This window comes from Pseudoliparis swirei, chromosome 9 (assembly GCF_029220125.1).
Source record: "Pseudoliparis swirei isolate HS2019 ecotype Mariana Trench chromosome 9, NWPU_hadal_v1, whole genome shotgun sequence".
In the NCBI taxonomy this organism is placed as follows: Eukaryota; Metazoa; Chordata; class Actinopteri; order Perciformes; family Liparidae; genus Pseudoliparis; species Pseudoliparis swirei.
In genome coordinates, this window is record NC_079396.1 from 25396686 (window position 1) to 25409185 (window position 12500).

Below are 12500 nucleotides of genomic sequence, written 5' to 3' on the forward strand. Positions count from 1 at the left end.
GAAGTTCCGTTTCCTCGTCATGACGAGTGAGACGAGGCGACCGATTCGTAAACACGAAGCCTGTGGGGCACGACGGTCGAAAGACACCAGGCGGGGTAATGCCAGGAGGTTGCATTGTGGGAAATGTAGGATCTGGTAAACAATGGAGAGTAACGAGTCTAACTTCACAAATCCCTGTGTTTGACTTACGAGTTACAGAACACAATGTCGTTTGATTACACCGTTTGTCGAGTGAATGTTTATTTTAAAAAGTACGCGTTGCAAACTTCGTATTTTTAGAGGGTCGATTTTCATTGAGCTACCCAAAGTTTATAAGGAAAGCTAAATAAACACGTCTGCAATGTAGTCCGGAAAGTCCAGACAGACAAGCCACCGGCATAGCTACATATATATAATATATATATTTTATTTATATACATATATATATATGTATATGTATATTATATACATATATATTATATACATATATATATATATGTATATTATATATATACATATATAATATATATATATACATATATATATTATATATATATATATAAGTAAAATACACAGCACCTTATTTGGAGATAAAATCAAACCCGGAAGTCAGTCTGTAATCTGTAAAATATTTTTTAAACAGACAAATTGGATAGAAACATTTTGCCATTTGCCTGTTTTCTCTTCTAAATGACTTCAGCTCTGTCAAACTGGCATTGAACTCTGCATTTAACCGCTTATGCACGTGTTATTATTTATATATAGGAATGTTGCCCTTCCCCGAAAGACCCCATTCGTATGGAACTGCAATCTCCCTTTAATATTGGAGGAGTGAGGAATGAGTGTGTTTGTGTCCCCGGTGTGTTTCCTTGCTTTGATTACACCCCGAGGGCCCGGTCCCTCCTGCAGGATGCCACCCCCTGGGTCTCTGTCAACAAATGCTTCCCGAACACACACACACACACACACACATTAAACTGTCGCACAAAATATCCGTTTTATATTGTACAAATATACAGTATGCAAGATTGTCCTCACTTGAACTCTCTGGACCAGAACAACGGATCCTAAATCCACTTTAAACTGACTTAAAAAGTTCTGAAAACCTGCCCGTCCGTCCACTTTATCATATACATTTAGAATATTTATATTCTTAACTCTCGTCTGTGTCGCTCGCCGTTAATGTCGCCCACTGTCGCACCGCCCGCCATGACACATTCCTTGCATGCGTGGACGTGAACGGCAATAAAAAGTTGCCGATTCTGATCCTTAAAGGACGGAAACGGAACGACGGCCAACAGATTCCAGCGATAGCAGCACACACACACACACACACACACACATCAAGAGGAAGCTGTTCAGACTCCCCGTGTGTGTGCCGTCGGCGTGCGCGTGTGTGTCACAGCCAAGCAGCCCTTTGCAGGGGTGATGAATCCATGCAGACAGGTGCTTGGATCAGCATGACCACGGGGGCGGGACCTCCCACTAAGCTCTACCCCTCCCCCCCCCCCCCCCCCAAACAGAAACCAACACGTCTCGGCGGAGGAGGCCTTTGATGTGCGCGGCGTGCCTCTGGTTTGTGTGAATATGAATGAAAGCAGCGCTCGGCCTCGCGTGCAGCGCCGGTGCTTTGAGAAACCTTCGGAGAATACATCGGCTCTTCTGTGTTCCCTGTTGAATATTAATGAGTTGTTTTGTGTTGTTGTCGTAAAGCTGAGATTGTCAATACTCTGGGTGTTACTGCCGACGGTATTCGAAGGTAAATAAATGGAGGCTAATCGGGTTTTTCTTTGTCAGATTACGAGCCTCTACGGAGTGATGGAGGGTTATTTGTTCAAACAATGTGCAGGCACTCGTGGTCCTCGTCAACATTTTGGTTTTTTTAATCAAATCCCTCAACAACCGGGGGAAGAAATTGCCGTGACGTTTGGTGCAGACATTCATGTTTCCCTGAAGATGAATGGTGATGTCATTGTTGGTCCCCACTAGTGACATCATTACCTTCGCATTGAAAATGCGGAAGGTTATGTTTTGATCGCCGTGTATTTGTATGCGTGTTATTCGTATAAGTCAAAAAGTATTAAACCGAATCGCATGAAATTTGGTGGGATGATTGGTTATTATCCGGGGACTATTTGATTAGATTTTGGGATCGATCGGGTCAAAGGTTAAGGTCATGAAAAGGTCAAAATCTTCTTTTTACCATAGCGCGGTCAATTTCTATCCAATTGGCATGCAACGAATGCCAAAATGTGCATAATTCAATGCCCAATCTTGTGATATGCGAAGGTATGCGCTCTACCGAGTGCCCGTTCTAGTTTAAAATGGTGACGCTTTTTATACTTTAATACCTGCAAGAACTAATGACTAATGCACACTGATGTTTAGTGCACATTTGACACGGTTTCTAATGGAGGGTGAACATTCGCTCCACTTCCCAGTCATCCAACGTGACGGCGAAGCACTGATCCGAGCTTCCCGTCTCGGTGGCGTCACTCACGTTGATGATGAGTGTCAGCGGCTCCCCCGGGTGGTGCTTAATCAGCTTCTCCTTGTTGGCGGTGAAGAACTGAGGGTCCTCCACGTACTCCAACGGGAAGTGACCTTTATGCGGCTCGTCCTCGTCCTCGTCCTCGTCCTCGGCGGGCCGGTCCCCGGTGTAGAGGAGTCCGTTCAAGATGAACTGCACCGAGGTCGGCTGGGACCGGCCGGACGGCGGGGATGGGCAGGTGATGGTGAAGGGGGAGGCCACCGCGCAGCGCTGGGGGGAGCCGGAGGAGAACAAAGTCGCTTTGAGTCTTGGGTGAAGCAAGAATATATGTTTTTTTAAACTACTAAACCAAAATGTAATGATTTTCAATTAAGCAAGTTGAAAAAAATTCCATCAGATGTCGCCTCCATTTTCAACCAATCACATGAGCGCCAGGGGGCGGGGCGTGGGGACCCCGCGAGCTTTCTGGTCCAAGCATTTGACTCGTGCACTCCAGCTAAGGTTAGCTTAAAGTGTTGAAATAATGCGTGTCAGCTATGGAGGACTTAAAACGACTTAAGTATAAATAAATAAATAAATGTATGAATAAATATAGGAATAAATAAATAAATGCTTAAATAAATGTTTAAATAAATAAATAAATACAAGTATAAATGTATAAATAAATAAATACAGAAATTAATAAATATAACTCAACAGGACATTTATTCTTGTATTTATTTATACATTTATTTAAGCAGTGTTTACTTTTCTTCTACTTCAATTATGAGCTCCCAGAGAGTTTTATGTATGTAAGTACAAAAAAATAAGAAAAAAGGTAAACAATGCAGCTGATTACTTACTTTTTCTCCAATTCCCAGCACCTCCATGGTGACGCTCTGCACCAGATCAAAGCCCTGGCCTGTCACCGTGATGGTCCTGCCACCACTGCAACACACACACACACGCACGGTCAAAGAGAGTCACATCTCAGGCATTACACACAACAACAAAAATGTGTCTGATTCACACTGGTATGCAAATACTGCAGCCAAACTCTAGAGAGAAACAGGCGACCAGATAATCATGAAAAACAGTTTGACTGCTCATCGGGACGACGTTCCCGTCAGGCCTCACGTCAGTGACTCCGGCTGCATGTGTTTACCTGAGGTAGCTCTTCTTGGGGTGGATGAAGCTGATGGTGGGGTTCTTCTCATAGGTGTAGGCGGTGCTGAGCTCCGCGCTTTGACAGGGAAGGTTTTCAAACTCCACGCACACGGCCACCGAGTCCGTGTGCGCATGCAGGGCTGGAGGCATGGTGCACTCGATGGTGTCTTCTGTTTTACTGAAGAAGAAGAACAAGAACAAGAAGAAGAAGAAGAAGGAGGAGAAGAACAAAAACAAGAAGAAGAAGGAGAAGAACAAAAACAAGAAGAAGAACAAAAAGACGAAGGAAGAAAAACAAGAACAAGGAAGAAGAAGGAGAAGAAGAAGAAGGAGAACAAGAAGAAGAACAGGAACATGAAGAGGAAAGAATAAGAACAAGAAGAAGAACAATAAGACGAAGGAAGAAAAACAAGAACAATAAGAAGAACAAGGAAGAAGAAGAAGAAGGAGAAGAAGAAAAAGAAGGAGGAGGAGAAGAAGAAGAAGGATGAGGAGAAGAGGATTAAGAAGAAGAAGAAGAACGGGAACATGAAGAGGAAGGAACAAAAACAAGAAGAAGAACAAAAAGAAGAGGAAGAAGAACAAGAACAACAGGAACAAGAAGAAGTAGAAGTAGAAGAAGAAGAAGGAGGAGAGGAATAATAATAAGAAGAAGAACGGGAACATGAAGAGGAAGGAACAAAAACAAGAAGAAGAACAAAAAGAAGAGGAAGAAGAACAAGAACAACAGGAACAAGAAGAAGTAGAAGAAGAAGAAGGAGGAGAGGAATAATAATAAGAAGAAGAACGGGAACATGAAGAGGAAGGAACAAAAACAAGAAGAAGAACAAAAAGAAGAGGAAGAAGAACAAGAACAACAGGAACAAGAAGAAGTAGAAGTAGAAGTAGAAGAAGAAGAAGGAGGAGAGGAATAATAAGAAGAAGAAGAACGGGAACATGAAGAGGAAGGAACAAAAACAAGAAGAAGAACAAAAAGAAGAGGAAGAAGAACAAGAACAACAGGAACAAGAAGAAGTAGAAGTAGAAGAAGAAGAAGGAGGAGAGGAATAATAATAAGAAGAAGAACGGGAACATGAAGAGGAAGGAACAAAAACAAGAAGAAGAACAAAAAGAAGAGGAAGAAGAACAAGAACAACAGGAACAAGAAGAGGTAGAAGAAAAAGAAGAAGAAGAAAATATGTAAATATTCTGACCGCACAACACCAAAACATTTGAGGTTTTTAGTTTTTAAACAGAAAGAAAGGACTTGGGATGCTTCTTGAGATTTGAAGTTTATAAAAAGACTTCCAAGTGTCACCTCTTGACCTGATGAAAGCTCTCTGCCGTAACAGAAGACGGCTTCATGCAGGTTTGCGTCGCCGTGATGATTAAATATTTGCATTTCCAGCAGCATTGAATGGCCTGTGTTGGTATCAGGAGACTCACGGCTGGAGCTGGACCTCACGGACGGAACATCGCCTGTTGCTCTGCTCGCCGAGCCACGTCCACGTCTGACCTTTTGACCTCTGAATTCTAATCAGTTTCATCTTGAATATTTGAGCCGCTACATTTGAAGAAATTCGCTCGAGGCCGCCCCCGAGAGTTCAAGAGAATGGGCCGGACGTGAGGTCACGGTGACCTTTGACCGGCAACATGAAGAAAAAAATCCCTTCATCTTCAGTTCAGTCGGACGTTTGTGTCAAATTAGAAGAAACCCCCCCGATTCCCTCACTCCCGACCCCTAGGCGTTCGTGATACATCGCAATGAATGAACAGACAGTCGCATAACCCCCCCTCTCCTCACCCTGTGATGGTACAGTCCAGCGTGTCGTTGACCTTGACGCTGACCTGCGAGCCGATGTCCAGGTGCTCACCCCTGATGACGACCACGGTCCCTCCGGCGCGGGAGCCCCTCGTCGGCTGCAGCGACCGCAGCTTCGGGACCTGAGGAGTCAGAGGAGCGGCGCGCGTTGGTCACTCGGCGTCGGACCGGCTTCTCGTGGCCGGGTCGAGACGGGGCCTCGGGGGGGGGGGGGGGGGGTCGTCTCTCCGCCCCCTTTTGAGGTTCAGAATATCGTCTTTTGCTGACCTCCGAGAGGAAAATTCGCGAAGACGCTGCAGTATACGTGGAAGCCAACAGGCCTCAAGCTCGCAGGACGGCTAACTGCACACACACACACACACACACGCCAGATGAATATCCCTGTCCAGCTACCAGCCCCCCCCCCCCCTCGCTCTCTCGCTCTTTCCCAAACTATCTATCCCCGCCGTGAACCTCGCCTCCGGGGAAGCCTCTTATCCTCGCTGACAGGATTCACTTCCTCCGCGCGGCTGCAGGAGAAGCCATTGTGCGTTTCGCCTGTGTGTGTGTGTGTGTGTGTGTGTGTGTGTGTGTGTGTGTGTCTGTGTGTGTGTGTGTCTGTGTGTGTGTCGGAGTCGCTACAAGGAGGCAGATGTTTCCGTCTAAAAGGCGCGAGGAAGGAGATGCAGCCGAGGCTCCATATCCTGTCCCCCCCCCACCTCCTCCTCATCCTCCCCCCCTTTCTCCCACATCTTCCCCTTCTAACACCCTGTCTTTGTGCATTAACCCCTCGCGCGCCGAGCTTCTCAACCCCCCCCCCCCCCCACCCCGAGTGGACTCCCCGCAGGATTCCCTTCGCCCTCGGTGTACCGCGGGGGGGCTTCGGGCTGATTTCCCCGTGAGGTGACGGCAGAGAGAGCAGCGGTCAGAAGCTGCTGAGCCTGTGAAACGCTCTCCGTCTGGAAACAAGCAGAAGCAAAGCGGCGCACACGGAGACTCCGACTCCGACGGGAGGCCGCGCGGGTCGAGGTCAGTTCGCACAATGCCGGCCGGCTTCGCCTCGACCCGGTGATGAATTCACAGCGGAGGGACATTCCAACCACCGCCATGTTTGTTTTCGCTGGCAGCGAGAGGAGGAGCGGAGGAGGATTCACACAGAGTCATAAATATCATTAAGAGAAACGCATCTGTTCACAGTCAGCTGGCCCTCCCAGTGGGGGGGGGGGGGGGGGGAGAGGAGGAGGAGGAGGAGAAGAAGAAGAAGAAGAAGGAGAAGAAGAAGAAGGAGGAGGAGGAGAAGAAGGAGGAGGAGGAGGAGAAGAAGAAGAAGAAGAAGCAGGAGGAGAAGAAGAAGAAGGAGAAGAAGAAGAAGGAGGAGGAGAAAGAGAAGAAGAAGGAGAAGAAGGAGGAGGAGAAGAAGAAGGAGGAGAAGAAGAAGAAGCAGGAGAAGAAGACGAAGGAGGAGGAGGAGAAGAAGCAGGAGAAGAAGAAGAAGGAGGAGGAGAAAGAGAAGAAGAAGGAGAAGAAGAAGAAGAAGGAGGAGGAGAAAGAGAAGAAGAATAACAACAAGAACAACATGAACATGAAGGAATAAGAACAAGAAGAAGGAGAAGAAGGAGGAGAAGAAGAAGAAGAAGAAGAACAAGAGGAAGGAGAAGGAGAAAGAGAAGAAGAAGAAGAACAAAAAGAAGAAGGAGAAGAAGAAGAAGAGGAAGAAGAAAGAGAAGAAGAAGAAGAAGAAGAACAAAAAGAAGAAGGAGAAGAAGAAGAAGAAGAAGAAGGAGAAGAACAAGAAGAAGAAGGAGAAAGAGAAGAAGAAGAAGAAGAAGAAGAAGAGGAAGGAGAAGAGAAGAAGAACAAAAAGAAGAACAAGAAGAAGAAGAAGAGGAAGGAGAAGAACAAAAAGAAGAAGGAGAAGAACAAGAAGAACAAGAACAAGAAGAAGGAGAAGAAGAAGAACAAGAAGAAGAAGAAGAAGAAGGAGGAGAAGAAGAAGAGGAGTGTCTGTGTGAGGAGACTCACGAGGTAGGAGTATCTCTCCCTGGAGGTTCCCGTGCCGCTCTGCTCCACCTCCACGCGGAGCAGCTCCGTCCTCTCGCCGTCGGAGCGCCCGGTGACGCACACCAGCCTGAAGAACACCAAGAGACGTGAATAACACGATCAACGACGAGAACAATGAACTGAAGACAATGGATATGAACAAACCACGGCTCATCATTTAAATCAATATTCAATCAATAATGAACTCATTTGAAAGAAAATGACTCAAATTGCAAGTGAGGGGGAACGGCTGAGAAGAGGAAGAGGAACGGCTGAGAAGAGGAAGAGGAACATATATATATATACATATATATATGGATTTAAAAAAATGTATATAAATACATATATATATATTTATGTATAAATATACATGTATCCATATAGAAAAAACATATATATATATATGGATACAAATACATATACATATATATGTATATATCCATATCGAAAATATATATATATATATATATATGATATATATACATATATATATATATGTATATAAACATATATATATAATAATAACAAATATATATGTATAACAGTATATGTATATATATATATATATATGTATCCATATAATAAAAAATAAAACATGTAATATATATATATATATATATATATACTAATGTATGCTATCTCAAAGCTCTACAGGGGACGCCTCACACGAACGACACGGGGACGCTCAGGAGCCTCGCCGGGGCGCCGGGACACACGCGTGACCTTTTCACCTCTCACGATCCTCCCCCGGCTCCAGGCCCGTGTCGGTGTGTGTCGTCGGTGTGTGTTGTCGGTGTGTGTCGTCGGTGTGTGTCGTCGGTGTGTGTCGTCGGTGTGTGTCGTCGGTGTGTGTCGTCGGGCGCACTCTGACTGACAGAGGAGCTGTGGGCGACTCACCGGAGCGGAGGAGCCGTGCTCGGTGTTTTACGTGGGTGGACCTGGAAGAGACGAGGGGCTCGGCCGGACAGATGGGGGCTCGGCCTCGGGGTCAGGCTGTCGGGTCCGGCTCAGAAAAATACAGCCCCCCCCCCCCACACCCCCCTCCCTCTCCGAGTGCGCTTTTTTAAATGTCAGGCTCAAACAACTGAAACCCAAACCGCCGTGGCATTTAATGAGCCCAATTAAAAAACATGGATTTCCTCCATAAATCTGAATAGCAGTGAAAACATTTTTTTATTTTTTTATTCAATAACCTGCAGTAGCAGCCATCTGTTGAAAGAGACGTCTACATGCGTGCTCATTAATCACAGGCGCATCAGGTAGTAAATGCCATTTGCGCTCAAATTACACAGTTACGAGTCGTTAGGGTTATGGGGGCACACCTGAAGGGGGGGGGGGGGGGAAGGGCAGATCAAATGAAGCTCGACTATTCAAAGATTCAAAGCCAGAGGGCCAATAAGAGAGCCGGAAACCAGGCGGACTGGATTCAGGCTGAGCATCAAACTCTTAATATGACACTGTGTATGATATGTATATGTATAGATATATACATATATGTATATATATATATATATACATATATATATGTATACATATATATATGTCAATATATATATAAATACATATATATATGTATATACATATATACGTATATATATACGTATATATACATATATATATATGTATATATAAATATATATACATATATATACACATATATATATATACGTATTTAAATATATATGCATAAACATATATATATATATAACCATAATTTTGAGGGTTATTCTCTGGTAAAAGTCCTTCTATCTTGTAGATGCATTCAGTCTGCATAGCATTTAAACCGTAGACACACACACTGGGCTGGTCGAGGGTTGTTAAATTAACATTTAAGAATGTCAGACATTTTTAATACCGTACAGAATGCAATTTTTACAAAATATGATGGAAACCCAGAGGGGCGATGTGGCCTTGGAGTTACTACTTCCAGGGCAGTTATTTTCAAAAGCAAATCTCTTCTACACGATTAATGTGTTGATCTACGAAGAAAGAAAAAAAAGAGAAATGTGTCCAAGGTGACATCCTAAAATGTCTTGCTTTGTTCGACCAGCAGTCCAAAAACCAAAATATATTCGAATTACAATGATGTAAAAGAGAGAAAAGCAGAAAATCCGGTGAAACGAGAAAATAGTTCGCTTAAAAAAAAGAGATCACAAACGATATAATACTTCTTATTGTTGCAGCTCAACCTGCAGAATATAACAATGCATCCTGATGACATGATTAATGACGTTAAAGTCACCCGACAATGTGTCAGGGGATGAGAAAACCAATCAAAAGGGACTAATTGATCTCAATGAATGTGAGTATTGTGTTTGTATAGCTTGTTGTGTGACAGTAGCTGCTACAGATGTCCTGGTGTGTGTGTGTGTGTGTGTGTGTGTGCGTGTGTTTGTGTGTGTGTGAAGCTGATGCGGTGTGATCCCGGTCAAAGGACGTGGACGGATGACCCCTGCGCCACATTCCAGCCACATTCCAGCCCCCCCCCCCCCCTCGCGTGATATTCTGGGTTTTTCAGAGGCCCATATTTGTGAAGACGTCTCTGAGAGGAAGACGAGGATCACCGACAATCAGCTGCATGAGTGTCGGCGCAGCTATAAAAAAAGATAAGGCGCGGGGGCCTCTGGAGGGCTCACACGAACACGATAGCGAGGGCCCCCCCCCCCAAAAAAAGAGCTTGGAGAAGCACTCCGGTAAACGAGGCGTCGCCTCGACTGACAGCGCCGGTCGTTAGAGAGATGTTGATACCCGGGCGAGCGGGGCGCTCGTTCTTTCTTGTGGCACCCAGCTGTGAACCGTCACCTCCCAGACACCTGCCTCAACAGCCCCCCCCCCCCACGGCGAGTGAGGTCGCATGTGTGCGGAGTGAGAATCGGGGAGAAGATCTTTGTATAACAGGAGGAAGGAACAGGTGAACAATTTGTTTGGTTGAAATCCTGGCATAAGGTTTATAATAAGATAAGATTAAGTGTGAAGGCTTTAGGGGAAGGAGACGAGAGGGTACGAGGATGGGAAAGTCGAAAAAGGTGGAATGCGCCCCGACGTGTTGTGATTTGTCGGTTGCCATCGGCGATACGCTCCGCTGTCATAACAAGGCGGGAGAACCCGGACGGGAGAGGAAGGAAAAATGACGACAACGGGAGGAGAACACTCCCCTGGAGTGAAATGCGATTCGCCTGTTCCCCCCCCCCCCCCCCGGGAAAAAAAATGTGCAGTTTTTTTTTTTCCTTCTTCTTTTTTTCGGGGTGGGGAATGTGTCAGGCAGCCGGAGTGACGGGCGAGGCCCCGGAGGTCACGCTCCAAACCCGCTCTCAATACAATGATCGGCTTCAGCGGAGCGAGACCAGACCAACACGACGGCACCGACACCCAACGGCAGTTTGGAGACGGAACCGGAGAGAGTTCTGGAATAGCCGGTGGGGGGTAGGGGGGGGGGGGGGGCTCGCTGTCTCCATGGCGACAGCGCGATGGTCGGTCCTCCGAGGCCGCGACGCGTAATGATATTTGTTAAAATATGAATACGTGAAAACTACGAAGCCGTGCAGCGAGGGTCGACGCTCGGTTTGGGAGGGTCGTGATCTGTGAGGAGGAAGTTTAATACGTTATTTGAACGTGGTTTATTATTTAAAGAAGCTCGACGGGATCAGCGGCTGCTTTTATTTCCGTTATTCTTGAGGCACCGATCTTTACAATTCGGTTTCCATTTATCGGTCGCCACGGAAACATGGACCTACGGGATGTCTTATTTTCTTCGTCGACATTATTCCATCCTTTCATCTTTCTGGTAAATGCATTACCCACAATGCAACTCAGATGTCACAGAGACAGACCGTGTCCCGATCGGATTTACGGTTTCCTGCCCAAACTTTTCTTTAAACGGCCTCATTCACTGTAAAACATCCCATAATCCACTCCGTGCCACGAACCCGAGAGGAAACACGTCGTACCTGCGCCACACAACCGGATTAAAGGTGAGGTGAATAAAGATACGACGCGGTGGAGGGGCTCGTCACCCGGTGGGTAAAGAACCTCTTGTTCTCTAGCAGAAGGAAGAGAGAAGGATGATACTCTCTTGATACGAGTGTTTTCATTTTCAAACTCATAATCCCAGAAAAGGCTCCTCACTCCCCGCCCCCCTTGATGTTTAAAATAGGTGGTGTATCCCTTTAAATATGTGTAGTTAAGTATGTGACATCGCATGTATTCAAAACTTTACGTGGCGCCCATTCATTTATTTCTTCGTGCTTTTCCGTCCGGTGTGTCGGCTCGACTCGCTTTCTCCCGTCAAGTTAAATACAATAAATATAATAATTGTCATAAATATAATAAATAAATATAATAAATGTCATAAATGTCATAAATATAATAAATGTCATTAATAAATATAATAAATAAATATAATAAATGTCATAAATATAATAAATAAATATAATAAATGTCATAAATATAATAAATAAATATAATACATGTCATAAATATAATAAATATCATAAATATAATAAATGTCATAAATATAATAAATATAATAAATGTCATAAAGCTCTCGCCGCGTACCATGCGGTCTGAGCTTCGGGTTCCACACCGGGGGTTCTAAAGCACAAAATTTCCCTCGAGGTTCACGTATCTCTCCATCGCTTGACCCCCCCTCCTCCTCCCTCCCTCCTCCTCCCCATCCTATCCCCGTCCCCCTGCCCGGCCGACCACCTGACACCACTCATCCGCCTGGCAGCGTGGCAGGTTGCCGTGACAACGGGGTAATTGTTAGCCATCATCTCACCGATGCTAATTGCGGCACAACTGCATATTTTCGCAGCGATTTAAAAAAGAATACGATTTTAATGTATGGGACGCAAGTTCATCGCGCTGACACCGTCTGACGCGCCACATAGAAAAGGCCGAGGTGGCGGCGGTGGGATGAGAACAAAGGCGGGAACAAGAGGTGTCTGCATGCTGATGAGCTGCAGCGAACGCCTAAAGACCGGTTTACACGCCGTACTCACTCCATGGAGACGGTGTAGAGCTCAGGGAGGAGGGCGCACGCCACGTCTCCGATGGACACCTTCA

At 45.4% G+C, this 12500-nt stretch overlaps 1 protein-coding gene across 1 annotated transcript in view; it reads right to left on the bottom strand.

Annotated features, from left to right (window-relative positions):
• plxnd1 (plexin D1) overlaps window positions 1-12500 on the bottom strand; it is a 61809-nt gene that overhangs the window by 19323 nt on the left and 29986 nt on the right. Inside the window, exons 13-18 of the mRNA XM_056422136.1 lie at window positions 12437-12500; window positions 7419-7524; window positions 5400-5539; window positions 3615-3794; window positions 3313-3397; window positions 2480-2740 (exon numbers count right to left, since the gene is read on the bottom strand). The exon at window positions 12437-12500 is cut by the window's right edge and continues 82 nt beyond it. Coding sequence (XP_056278111.1) covers window positions 2480-2740; window positions 3313-3397; window positions 3615-3794; window positions 5400-5539; window positions 7419-7524; window positions 12437-12500 — 836 coding nt within the window. The remainder of the gene's footprint in view (window positions 1-2479; window positions 2741-3312; window positions 3398-3614; window positions 3795-5399; window positions 5540-7418; window positions 7525-12436) is intronic.